Here is a 14367-nt window from a genome sequence, read left to right on the forward strand (position 1 = left end):
ATTTTCGTTTCCTGGCCGCAACAAGACAAGAGTCCCAGTTAATGACTTTAATCCGCACAAAAGTGACTCACGATTGACATTTTTAAATGGCTTTGAGAGGGGGTTAAGAAGTGGACTTGCCGCTTCTGAAAAGCAGCGAAGCAGTGAACCAATGAAGCAGCGAACCAACGAAGCAGCGGGTCGGAGCACTGCTTTGTTGCTTCAAGAACAGCCGCTGCAGAAGCAGTTGAGATAAAGAAATTATCATTTTCCTGATAAAACACCCTCAAAAACAACGGCCGCTCTGAAGCACCAATAAGGAAATCATCATTTCTTAACGACTCTCGAAAAGAAATGGTTCTCAATACCCAACCCTTGTACCCTCCGGAAGAACTCTGGTGCCCTCCGCAGTTTGAAAACCAATGTTCTAAAAAGGTCAAAATTCAGAGTTTGCTTATTGTTGAATAACATTCTAATTAAAACCAGGACTACATATATATATATATATATATATATATATTTTATTTCAACCTGCCATGTCATTACATTTCTGGCTGCAGTCACAGGAGTGACGCTCTCGCAGTGTGAAGAGAAAAACGGTGTGGTGTGTGTTTGTGTAGCTCAGGGGTGGCCAAGTTCGGTCCTCGAGAGCCACCTTCCTGACACTCTTAGTTGTCTCCCTGCTCCAACACACCTGAATCCAATGAAAGGCTCATTAAAAGTCTGCTAACGAGTCTTTCATTGGATTCAGGTGTGTTGGAGCAGGGAGACAACTAAGAGTGTCAGGAAGGTGGCTCTCGAGGACCAAACTTGGCCACCCCTGGTGTAGCTGCATGTGTACAGTGTGACCTCAGTCAGTCCATCAGACGCGTACACAAACTCTGACAAGGAAAACCACAATGGAGGTGCCTGTTTTTGGCTGCAGGAGTGTTTGCTACACAGGGTGATGTCTCATGGGCTCGACATATAACCTCAAGGCCTCACATGTGCCCGAAGAGGATGGAGCAGAGCAGGAAGATGGCGTAGAGAAACAGCAAACCAAGACCTAGACGGCGATCCAGCTTCCAGTGGTTCAGATGAACACTCATCACCTGCGGGAGGAGAGTCAAGAGTAAAAAAAAACACTGTATGAAACATTGAATTCTGCAACAAAGCTGTGTGTGTGTGTTCTCAATTCAATTTATTTATACAGTGAGGCAAATAAGTATTTGATCTACTCTCAATTTTGCAAGTTTTCTCACCAACAAAGATTGGAGAGGTCTGTATTTTTTATCGTAGGTACAATGAAACTGTGAGAGACAGAATCTTAAAAAAAGAAAAGAAAAAAAAATCCAGAAAATCACATTGTATGATTTTTAAATAATTAATTTCCATTTTATTGCATTAAATAATTATTTGATCATCTACTAATCAGCAAGAATTCTGGCTCTCACAGACCTGTTAGTTTTTCTTTAAGAAGCCATCTTATTCTGCACTCTTTACCTGTATTAACTGCACCTGTTTATACTTGTTACCTGTATAAAAGACACCTGTTCACACACTCAATCAATCACACACCAACCTATCCACCATGGCCAAGACCACAGAGCTGTCTAAGGACACCAGGAACAAAACTGTAGACCTGCATAAGGCTGGGATGAGCTACAGGACAACAGGCAAGCAGCTTGGTGAGAAGACAACAACTGTTGATGTAATTATTAGAAAGTGGAAGAAACTGTTATGTGGGCCGCTGAAGAGGAGGTACTGCTGGCCCACCACCACCAGATGGCGCCCTGCTTGAAGTGCGGGCTTCAAGCACGAGAGGGCGTCGAAGCCACTGGGAGTGACAGCTGTCACACATCATCAGCACCAGCTGTCACTCATCCACCTTATCACCATCACCATAAAGGCCGGACTGCAACTCCACCTCCTCGCCGAGAAATCAGCCACCAGAAGAGGTAATTCTCTGTTGTACTGAAAACTGAATAATAGTCTGAACTCTTTTGCAGCCGTTTTCCTGTGGTGTTGCCTTGTCTGTGGGATTGGCGTTTGGTGTTGAAGGAAATTTGAAATTGCTGGCTAAGGCTAAGCGTAAATTTGGTAAGATTGTAATTCACGTCGGCAGTAATGACACTCGGTTACGCCAATCGGAGGTCACTAAAATTAACATTAAATCGGTGTGTAACTTTGCAAAAACAATGTCGGACTCTGTTGTTTTCTCTGGGCCCCTCCCCAATCAGACCGGGAGTGACATGTTTAGCCGCATGTTCTCCTTGAATTGCTGGCTGTCTGAGTGGTGTCCAAAAAATGAGGTGGGCTTCATTGATAATTGGCAAAGCTTCTGGGGAAAACCTGGTCTTGTTAGGAGAGACGGCATCCATCCCACTTTAGATGGAGCAGCTCTCATTTCTAGAAATCTGGCCAATTTTCTTGGATCCTCCAAACTGTGACTGTCTAGCGTTGGGACCAGGAGGCAGAGCTGTGGTCTTATACACCTCTCTGCAGCTTCTCTCCCCCTGCCATCCCCTCATTACCCCATCCCCGTAGAGACGGTGCCTGCTTCCAGACCACCAATAACCAGCAAAAATCTATTTAAGCAAAAAAATTCAAAAAGAAAAAATAATATAGCACCTTCAACTGCACCACAGACTAAAACAGTTAAATGTGGTCTATTAAACATTAGGTCTCTCTCTTCTAAGTCCCTGTTGGTAAATGATATAATAATTGATCAACGTATTGATTTATTCTGCCTAACAGAAACCTGGTTACAGCAGGATGAATATGTTAGTTTAAATGAGTCAACACCCCCGAGTCACACTAACTGTCAGAATGCTCGTAGCACGGGCCGGGGCGGAGGATTAGCAGCAATCTTCCATTCCAGCTTATTAATTAATCAAAAACCTAGACAGAGCTTTAATTCATTTGAAAGCTTGTCTCTTAGTCTTTTCCATCCAAATTGGAAGGCCCAAAAACCAATTTTATTTGTTATTATCTATCGTCCACCTGGTCGTTACTGTGAGTTTCTCTGTGAATTTTCAGACCTTCTGTCTGACTTAGTGCTTAGCTCAGATAAGATACTTATAGTGGGCGATTTTAACATCCACACAGATGCTGAGAATGACAGCCTCAACACTGCATTTAATCTATTATTAGACTCTATTGGCTTTGCTCAAAAAGTAAATGAGTCCACCCACCACTTTAATCATATCTTAGATCTTGTTTTGACTTATGGTATGGAAATAGAAGACTTAACAGTATTCCCTGAAAACTCCCTTCTGTCTGATCATTTTTTAATAACATTTACATTTACCCTGATGGACTACCCTGCAGTGGGGAATAAGTTTCATTACACTAGAAGTCTTTCAGAAAGCGCTGTAACTAGGTTTAAGGATATGATTCCTTCTTTATGTTCTCTATTGTCATATACCAACACAGAGCAGAGTAGCTACCTAAACTCTGTAAGGGAGTTAGAGTATCTCGTCAATAGTTTTACATCCTCATTGAAGACAACTTTGGATGCTGTAGCTCCTCTGAAAAAGAGAGCTTTAAATCAGAAGTGTCTGACTCCGTGGTATAACTCACAACTCGTAGCTTAAAGCAGATAACCCGTAAGTTGGAGAGGAAATGGCGTCTCACTAATTTAGAAGATCTTCACTTAGCCTGGAAAAAGAGTTTGTTGCTCTATAAAAAAGCCCTCCGTAAAGCTAGGACATCTTTCTACTCATCACTAATTGAAGAAAATAAGAACAACCCCAGGTTTCTTTTCAGCACTGTAGCCAGGCTGACAAAGAGTCAGAGCTCTATTGAGCTGAGTATTCCATTAACTTTAACTAGTAATGACTTCATGACTTTCTTTGCTAACAAAATTTTGACTATTAGAGAAAAAATTACTCATAACCATCCCAAAGATGTATCGTTATCTTTGGCTGCTTTCAGTGATGCCGGTATTTGGTTAGACTGTTTCTCTCCGATTGTTCTGTCTGAGTTATTTTCATTAGTTACTTCATCCAAACCATCAACATGTTTATTAGACCCCATTCCTGCCAGGCTGCTCAAGGAAGTCCTACCATTATTTAATGCTTCAATCTTAAATATGATCAACTTATCTTTGTTAGTTGGCTATGTACCACAGGCTTTTAAGGTGGCAGTAATTAAACCATTACTTAAAAAGCCATCACTTGACCCAGCTATTTTAGCTAATTATAGGCCAATCTCCAACCTTCCTTTTCTCTCAAAGATTCTTGAGAGGGTAGTTGTAAAACAGCTAACTGATCACCTGCAGAGGAATGGTCTATTTGAAGAGGTTCAGTCAGGTTTTAGAATTCATCATAGTACAGAAACAGCATTAGTGAAGGTTACAAATGATCTTCTTATGGCTTCGGACAGTGGACTTATCTCTGTGCTTGTTCTGTTGGACCTCAGTGCTGCTTTTGATACTGTTGACCATAAAATTTTATTACAGAGATTAGAGCATGTCATAGGTATTAAAGGCACTGCGCTGCGGTGGTTTGAATCATATTTGTCTAATAGATTACAGTTTGTTCATGTAAATGGGGAATCTTCTTCACAGACTAAAGTTAATTATGGAGTTCCACAAGGTTCTGTGCTAGGACCAATTTTATTCACTTTATACATGCTTCCCTTAGGCAGTATTATTAGACGGTATTGCTTGAATTTTCATTGTTACGCAGATGATACCCAGCTTTATCTATCCATGAAGCCAGAGGACACACACCAATTAGCTAAACTGCAGGATTGTCTTACAGACATAAAGACATGGATGACCTCTAATTTCCTGCTTTTAAACTCGGATAAAACTGAAGTTATTGTACTTGGCCCCACAAATCTTAGAAGCATGGTGTCTAACCAGATCTTTACTCTGGATGGCATTTCCCTGACCTCTAGTAATACTGTGAGAAATCTTGGAGTCATTTTTGATCAGGATATGTCATTCAAAGCGCATATTAAACAAATATGTAGGACTGCCTTTTTGCATTTACGCAATATCTCTAAAATCAGAAAGGTCTTGTCTCAGAGTGATGCTGAAAAACTAATTCATGCATTTATTTCCTCTAGGCTGGACTATTGTAATTCTTTATTATCAGGTTGTCCTAAAAGTTCCCTAAAAAGCCTTCAGCTAATTCAAAATGCTGCAGCTAGAGTACTGACGGGGACTAGCAGGAGAGAGCATATCTCACCCATGTTGGCCTCTCTTCATTGGCTTCCTGTTAATTCTAGAATAGAATTTAAAATTCTTCTTCTTACTTATAAGGTTTTGAATAATCAGGTCCCATCTTATCTCAGGGACCTCGTAGTACCATATCACCCTAATAGAGCGCTTCGCTCTCAGACTGCAGGCTTACTTGTAGTTCCTAGGGTTTGTAAGAGTAGAATGGGAGGCAGAGCCTTCAGCTTTCAGGCTCCTCTCCTGTGGAACCAGCTCCCAATTCAGATCAGGGAGACAGATACCCTCTCTACTTTTAAGATTAGGCTTAAAACTTTCCTTTTCGCTAAGGCTTATAGTTAGGGCTGGATCGGGTGACCCTGGACTATCCCTTGGTTATGCTGCTTTAGACGTAGACTGTGGGGGGTTCCCATGATGCACTGTTTCTTTCTCTTTTTGCTCTGTATGCATCACTCCGCATTTAATCATTAGTGATCGATCTCTGCCCCCCTCCACAGCATGTCTTTTTCCTGGTTCTTTCCCTCAGCCCCAACCAGTCTCAGCAGAAGACTGCCCCTCCCTGAGCCTGGTTCTGCTGGAGGTTTCTTCCTGTTAAGAGGGAGTTTTTCCTTCCCACTGTTGCCAAGTGCTTGCTCACAGGGGGTCGTTTTGACCGTTGGGGTTTTTCATGATTGTTGTATGGCCTTGCCTTACAATATAAAGCGCCTTGGGGCAACTGTTTGTTGTGATTTGGCGCTATATAAAAAAAAAGTTGATTGAGTTGATTGATTGATGGTGTGATCAGCGACAGCTTCGCTTCACACCCCAACCAGATAAGTGGTTAGACAGGAGCTGCACGAGTGTGTGATTGGAGGTGGAGGTGCACCCTCCCTAACGAACACAGTCTGTGGGATTACTGAGTGTGCGAACTCACACTCATCAATACTGTTTCTGTTCTCTGCCAGCAGTACCAGGTCTGACAGCTGGAGACGGTGGCCACCTGGGGATCCAGGACTTGGCGGCTCCGGTGTTCTTCAGATCCGTTGGCGGTGAAGTCCGTGTGGGATCCGGCTCGGTTCTGGACGGACGTCTCCTATCCTCAAGCCTGCCCACACGTCACTCTACATATAATTATCTGTGGTACCAAAAAATCTGTGGTATTCCGTTGTGCACTTCACAACATTAAATTGTTACTGTTTGGCTTATCCATTGCCCGTTCATTTAACGCCCCCTGTTGTGGGTCCGTGTTCCTACACCTTCACAACAGGATTTCTCGGCCAGCGTCATGGATCCCGAGGGGCGTCTACCATCGCTTGAACAGCCAATGGAAGAGCATGGTGCACAGGCGTCAGCAGGAGGCATGTTAGGTGAGCTTCAGCAAATCTTAACCGCTTTCACTGCTCGGTTGGACTTAGTCACCGAGCAGAATGTGATTCTCAATGGGAGGATGGAGGCTCTCACCGCCCAGGTGGAAGCGCAGGCTCAGGGCACTGCTGCAGCACCTCCTCCTGCTGACCGGGGGCCTGAGACAGACATTCCGCTGGTCATTCAACGAACCCCCCCACCATCCGCTGAAGCATACATAAGCCCTCCGGAGCCGTACGGAGGCCGTGTCGAGACGTGCGCGGACTTCTTAATGCAGTGCTCGCTCGTCTTTTCACAGCGTCCCGTCATGTACGCGTCAGACGCCAGCCGGGTGGCTTACATTATAAATTTGCTTCAAGGAGAGGCACGCGCCTGGGCTACGGCGCTCTGGGAGCAGAATTCACGGCTCCTAACAACGTATACTGGGTTTGTGAGGGAGTTCAAGCAGGTTTTTGATCACCCCCATAGAGGCAAATCTGCATCAAACTTGCTGCTGTCAATCAGACAGGGGCATCGGAGTGCAGCGGAGTACGCAGTCGACTTCCGCATCGCGGTAGCGAGGTCCGGCTGGAACAACGTTGCACTCCACGCCGCCTTCGTAAACGGACTGTCTCCGGTCCTGAAGGAGCATCTACTGGCTAAGGACGAACTGCGGGATTTCGATGGGCTTGTTGATCTGGTTATACGATTAGATAACCGATTAGAGGAACACCGTCGGGAGCAGGGCGGGGGGCGTGGCCGGGCACGAGCCGTCCCTCTTCCTTCCGGGTCCGAAAGGGTGCCGTCTTCCCCACGCTCCACAGCCCGTGACTCTTGTGTGGCTACAGCTCCCCCTGCTGACGAAGCTATGGACACGAGCAGGGCTAAAGTCAATACGAAGCTCAGACAACGGAGGCTGGTCTGCGGGGAGTGTTTTTTCTGTGGCTTGAGTGAGCATTTACAGAGGGACTGCCCCAAGCGGTTAAACGACAACACCCACCCTTAGAAGCTGGGTTAAGGGTGGGCCATAACACGCACGCGTGGAAACCCCGCAAATCCGCACGCATCCCAGTTACGATCCTGAGTGGGGATCTGACCCTTCACGCCCCAGCACTGGTAGATACGGGGTCGGAAGGGAATCTGCTGGACAGCAGATGGGCAGGGGAAGTCGGGCTCCCTCTAGTGGCTCTACCTTCACCTTTGAAGGTACGGGCACTAGATGGCACCCTTCTTCCATTAATCACACACCAGACACAACCAGTGACATTAGTGGTGTCTGGTAATCACAGGGAGGAGATTGTATTTTATGTAACACCTTCTACCTCCCGTGTGATTTTGGGTTATCCTTGGATGATTAAGCACAATCCCCGGATTGATTGGCCGTCTGGGGTTGTGGCTCAGTGGAGCGAAACCTGCCACCGGGAATGTCTCAGATCCTCGGTTCTGCGAGGTGTGACAGCTAGTGAGGAGGTTAAAGTCCCCCCCCCAATCTGACGGTGGTGCCACGTGAGTACCACGATCTTGCTGACATTTTCAGCAAAGATCTGGCGCTCACCCTTCCCCTGCACCGTCCGTACGATTGTGCCATTGATTTGATCCCGGGCGTTGAGTACCCGTCCAGTAGGCTGTACAACCTCTCACGTCCTGAGCGCGAATCAATGGAGACCTACATCTGGGACTCGTTAGCTGCCGGGCTGATCCGGAACTTCACCTCCCCGATGGGTGCTGGTTTCTTTTTTGTGGGCAAGAAAGACGGCGGACCCGTCCATGCATTGATTACAGGGGGCTGAACGAGATCACGGTTCGCAACCGATACCTTCTGCCCCGGTTAGATTCAGTGTTCACACCCCTGCATGGAGCCCAAATTTTCACAAAACTGGATCTTAGGAATGCGTACCACCTGGTTCGGATCCGGAAAGGAGACGAATGGAAGATGGCATTTAACACCCCGTTAGGTCACTTTGAGTACCTGGTCATGCCGTTCGGCCTCACTAACGCCCCCGCAACGTTCCAAGCTTTGGTAAATGATGTCTCGCGGGACTTCCTGCGTCGGTTTGTCTTCGTATATCTAGACGATATACTCATCTTTTCCCCGGATCCTGAGACTGTTACGCATGTACGTCAGGTCCTGCAGCGGTTGTTGGAGAACCGGCTGTTTGTGAAGGGCGAGAAGTGCGAGTTCCACCGTACTTCTTTGTCCTTCCTGGGGTTCATCATCTCCTCGAACGCCGTCGCACCCGATCCGGCCAAGGTAGTGGCAGTGAGAGATTGGCCCCAACCAACAAACCGTAGGAAACTACAACAGTTCCTCGGTTTTGCTAATTTTTACCGGAGGTTCATCAAGGGTTATACTCAGGTGGTTAGCCCCCTGACAGCCCTGACCTCCACTAAAGTCCCCTTCATCTGGTCGGATCGGTGCGAAGCCGCGTTTAGGGAGTTGAAACGCCGGTTCTCGACTGCACCAGTTCTGGTGCAGCCCGATCCAAATCGCCAGTTTATAGTGGAAGTGGACGCCTCTGACTCAGGGATAGGAGCCGTGCTATCCCAGAGCGGGGAGTCCGACAAGGTTCTCCACCCATGTGCCTATTTTTCCCGCAGGTTGACCCCCCGGCTGAAAGGAATTATGATGTCGGCAATCGGGAACTTCTTACGGTGAAGGAGGCTCTGGAGGAGTGGAGACACCTGTTGGAGGGAGCGTCGGTACCATTCACGGTTTTCACAGACCATCGGAACCTGGAGTACATCCGGACCGCCAAGCGTCTGAACCCCAGGCAAGCCCGCTGGTCACTGTTCTTCGGGCGTTTTGACTTTCGGATCACATACCGCCCCGGGACGAAGAACCAACGGTCTGACGCCCTCTCCCGGGTGCACGAGGAGGAAGTCAGGACCGAGCTGTCAGACCCCACTGAAACCATCATCCCCGAGTCCACTGTCATGGCCACCCTCACCTGGGACGTGGAGAAGACCATCCGGGAGGCCCTGACACGGAACCCGGACCCGGGGACTGGACCGAAGAGCAAAATGTACGTCCCACCAGAGGCCAGGGCTGCAGTCCTGGACTTCTGTCATGGTTCCAAGCTCTCCTGCCACCCAGGGGTGCGAAGAACCGTGGCAGTTGTCCGGCAGCGCTTCTGGTGGGCGTCACTGGAAGCCGACGTCCGGGAGTACGTCCAGGCCTGCACCACCTGCACCAGGGGCAAAGCGGACCACCAAAAGACCCAAGGCCTCCTCCAGCCTCTGCCTCATCGCCCCTGGTCTCACATCGGCCTGGACTTCGTCATGGGCCTCCCGCCGTCCCAGGGCAAGACTACCATCTTCACGATAGTGGACCGGTTCTCCAAGGCGGCCCACTTCATGGCCCTCCCGAAGCTCCCGACGGCCCAGGAGACTGCAGACCTCCTGGTCCACCATGTCGTGCGTCTGCATGGGATTCCATCAGACACTGTCTCAGATCGTGGTCCTCAGTTCTCCCCCCAGGTCTGGAGGAGTTTCTGCAGGGAACTGGGGGCCACCGTAAGTCTCTCGTCCGGGTACCACCCCCAGACAAACGGGCAGGCAGAGCGGACGAATCAGGAATTAGAGCAGGCCCTCCGCTGCGTGACCTCTGCGCACCCGACGGCCTGGAGTGACCATCTGGCCTGGACCGAGTATGCTCATAATAGCCAAGTGTCATCTGCCACCGGCCTCTCCCCATTCGAGGTATGTTTGGGGTACCAGCCCCCATTATTTCCGCTAGTGGAGGGAGAGGTTGGGGTGCCCTCAGTCCAGGCCCATCTGAGGAGGTGCCGTCAGGTGTGGCGTACTGCCGGCTCTGCCCTGCTCATAGCCCGGACGAGGGCTAAGGCCCATGCAGACCGCTGGCATGCCCCGGCCCCTACGTATCAGCCCGGACAGGCGGTCTGGCCATCTACAAAGGACATCCCCCTGCAGGTGGAATCCCAAAAACTTAAGGACAGATTCATAGGACCCTTAACCATCCTAAAAGTCCTCAGTCACTGCGGATACATCTGGTCTTTCATGTGTCACGACTCAAACCCTGCCACACCTCTCCCCTCTGTGCCCCTGGACCGGTGCCGCCGCCTGCCCGGATCATTGACGGGGAGCCGCCTTGGACTGTGCGCCGGCTCCTGGACATCCGTCGTAAGGGCCGGGGGTTCCAGTATTTGGTGGACTGGGAGGGATACGGACTCGAAGAACGCTCCTGGGTGAAGAGGAGCTTCATCCAGGACCCGGCCCTCCTGGCCGACTTCTACGCCCGGCACCCGGACAAGCCTGGTCGGGCGCCTCCTGGCACCCATTGAGGGGGGGTCCTGTTATGTGGGCCACTGAAGAGGAGGTACTGCTGGCCCACCACCACCAGATGGCGCCCTGCTTGAAGTGCGGGCTTCAAGCACGAGACGGCGTCGGAGCCACTGGGAGTGACAGCTGTCACACATCATCAGCACCAGCTGTCACTCATCCACCTTATCACCATCACCATAAAGGCCGGACTGCAACTCCACCTCCTCGCCGAGAAATCAGCGACCAGAAGAGGTAATTCTCTGCTGTACTGAAAACTGAATAACAGTCTGAACTCTTTTGCAGCCGTTTTCCTGTGGTGTTGCCTTGTCTGTGGGATTGGTGTTTGGTGTGATCAGCGACGGCTTTGCTTCACACCCCAACCAGATAAGTGGTTAGACAGGAGCTGCACGAGTGTGTGATTGGAGGTGGAGGTGCTCCCTCCCTAACGAACACAGTCTGTGGGATTACTGAGTGTGCGAACTCACACTCATCAATACTGTTTCTGTTCTCTGCCAGCAGTACCAGGTCTGACAGCTGGAGACGGTGGCCACCTGGGGATCCAGGACTTGGCGGCTCCGGTGTTCTTCAGATCCGTTGGCGGTGAAGGCCGTGTGGGATCCGGCTCGGTTCTGGACGGACGTCTCCTATCCTCAAGCCTGCCCACACGTCACTCTACATATAATTATCTGTGGTACCAAAAAATCTGTGGTATTCCGTTGTGCACTTCACAACATTAAATTGTTACTGTTTGGCTTATCCATTGCCCGTTCATTTAATGCCCCCTGTTGTGGGTCCGTGTTCCTACACCTTCACAACAGAAACAAGATGACTATCAATCTTCCTTGGTCTGGGGCTCCATGCCAGATTTCACCTCGTGGGGTAAGGATGATTCTGAGAAAGCCCAGAACTACACGGGAGGACCTGGTCAATGACCTGAAGAGAGCTGGGACCACAGTCACAAAGATTACGTTAGTAACACACGGCGCTGTGATGGTTTAAAATTCTGCAGGGTAGCAAGGTCCCCCTGCTCAAGCCAGCACATGTCCAGGCCCATTTGAAGTCCATCAATTACCATCTGGATGATCCAGAGGAGGCATGGGAGAAGGTCATGTGGTCAGATGAGACCAAACTAGAGCTTTTTGGTATCAACTCCACTTGCGGTGTTTGGAGGATGAGAACAACCCCAAGAACAGCGTCCCAACTGTGAAACATGGAGGTGAAAACATCATTTTTGGTGGTGCTTTTCTGCAAAGGGGACAGGATGACTGCACCGTATTGAAGGGAGGATGGATGAGGTCATCTATCACGAGATTTTGGCAAACAACCTCCTTCCCTCAGTAAGAGCATTGAAGATGGATCGTGGCTGGGTCTTCCAGCATGACAATGACCCCAAACACACAGCCAGGGCAACTAAGGAGTGGCTCCATAAGAAGCATTTTAAAGTTCCTGGAGTGGCCGAGCCAGTCTCCAGACCTGAACTCAATAGAAAATCTTTGGAGGGAGCTGAAACTGGAAACCTGAAAGATCTGGAGAAGATCTGTATGGAGGATTGGACCAAAATCCCTGCTCCAGTGTGCAAACTTGGTCAAGAACTACTGGAAACATCTGACCTCTGGAATTGCAAACAAGGTTTCTGTATCAAATATTAAGGTCTGTTTTTCTATTGTGTCAAATACTTAGTTCATGCAATGAAATGCAAATTAATTATTTAAAAAAACACAATGTGATTTTTTTTTTTAAGATTCTGTCTCACAGTTGAAGTGTATCTACGATAAAAATCATAAACCTCTCCATTCTTTGTAGGTGGGAAAACTTGCCAAATCGACAGTGGAAAATACTTATTTGCCAAACCACAACATCCAAAGGGAAAGGGAAGTGTGGGGTCCCCTGCTGGAGCGGTTTCCCCTGCAACCCAATCCCAGATAAGCGGTTGAAGATTAGTGAGGGATGAGTGAAACCACAACATAAGGAGCTCCAAGGTGCTTCACAAGGGTAAGGTAGAATCTTACCAACCCAATTTTACCAAGTTAAGTTAAAATAAATTAAGCATGTAACTTTGGGATGGATGTTGGTCTAAATGCACCATTGCTTGAATACACCACATGTAGAAAAAAATGTGTTTGATTATTTTTATTTAACCTCTTTGGACCAACTGGACACTAATAACCAAAAACTTGTATCTTGTTTCAAAAGATTTCATTATCAACTCAACAGATTATATTACAATCATCTGATGGTGTATCAGTTTACAAGTTGAATTCAGAGTTATTCCAAGGCAAACCCATCTTAATCTTCTCCATAGTCAGCAAGGGTACTGCACTCCTTCAGATAGTCTGATGTGGTCATGTCATAATTTTCATATTGGTGTCTTTTTATAGCAACTGTCAAAAGTACATTTGAGACAATCTTCCCTGAAGATGTCATTCCTAGCTGCTGTTTTGACCTGCTTGATGGCTTTCTCCCGAAGTTGTGCACTAAGGTTTCCATGCAGGAACATTCCATGAAATTCTGCTGCATGGCTTCTTCTCCACTGTGTGAGCAACTGTGACAAAACTACTGTTGGCAGCACCTCTCCCTTGTTCATTTTCCTGTAGAAGTCTCTGGTGATTCCTGAAACAGTTTAAATTGTAAATAATTGATTAATTAACAATAATAATAATCCTCACCAGGTAGGGCTGGTAAGCAATTTTGTTGATTCTGTAGAACTCTGAATTTTTTAAAATCAGTTAAGAATCGTTTATTACAGACCAAAATGTAAACCAACTTCAAATTAAGCTGAAAATTTGTTGTAAATATTGTAAAAAAGCAAGAACATTGATTACATGAATAATAATACTACTAATAAAGTTCACATAATTATTTGTGCTTACCGGAGTTTCATGTCCTGGGCAGCCAGACAGAACTACTATCACAATGCAGGGCTTCCTGTTGTGGTCTTACTGCTCCCTTGTATACTACACAAAGGTAGGGAGTGTTGTTTTGAGGTCTTGCAGTAGTCATGATGTGGTTGCTAGTGAGTTTAATCCTGAGGATTTCAGGGCAAGCTTGTATTTCACTGTAAAGGAGTCCAACACATCTACACCTCCCATGTATTTGTTGTAGGTACCCACAATGTAAAGCCTTTCAATGTCAATGTAGGTTTTATTCACACAATACTGTATGGCCGATTAATTATAAACTCTGATTATCATGCTAATAGGAATGCATGTAGCTTCCAACTTACAACCACACCCTATATCCATAAACACTGACACCTGTTCCAGAACAATGCAACAAATGCCCCTCCAAGCAACAGCCTAAACAAAGAGCAGACATGCACACACAGATTTCTTTGTTAGAAAGTCCTGCTTTCTGTAATAAGGGGAAAATACTGAGTGCTGAAAGTGGTTAGAAATCATTATAAATAAATGAAAATGATTAGATGTGGCAATATATCTTTGCACATTACTTTCTAATACAATAATATATGTAATCCAATATAAGGCTAAGGGCTAGAATGTGTAAATCACATGTAGTTTAAAGTTATATTGGAAAAATTTTAATTGAAGTTCCTCTCAAGATGTTCCTCTCAAATAAAAACAAAAATAGTTTTGACTACCACATTCACTCAACGCTGTAAT

The 14367-nt window shown here is 47.2% G+C and overlaps 1 protein-coding gene across 4 annotated transcripts in view; it reads right to left on the reverse strand.

Annotated features, from left to right (window-relative positions):
* Positions 1–915: 915 nt before the first annotated feature.
* LOC117517525 (sodium/potassium/calcium exchanger 3) overlaps positions 916–14367 on the reverse strand; it is a 110392-nt gene continuing 96940 nt past the window's right edge. For all 4 annotated transcript variants that reach the window (XM_034178569.1, XM_034178568.1, XM_034178570.1 and 1 more), the window contains one exon: positions 916–1070. In XM_034178569.1, coding sequence (XP_034034460.1) covers positions 960–1070 — 111 coding nt within the window. In that variant the 3' untranslated portion in view covers positions 916–959. The remainder of the gene's footprint in view (positions 1071–14367) is intronic.

The sequence above is a fragment of the Thalassophryne amazonica genome, chromosome 9 (genome assembly GCF_902500255.1).
Source record: "Thalassophryne amazonica chromosome 9, fThaAma1.1, whole genome shotgun sequence".
NCBI lineage: Eukaryota > Metazoa > Chordata > Actinopteri > Batrachoidiformes > Batrachoididae > Thalassophryne > Thalassophryne amazonica.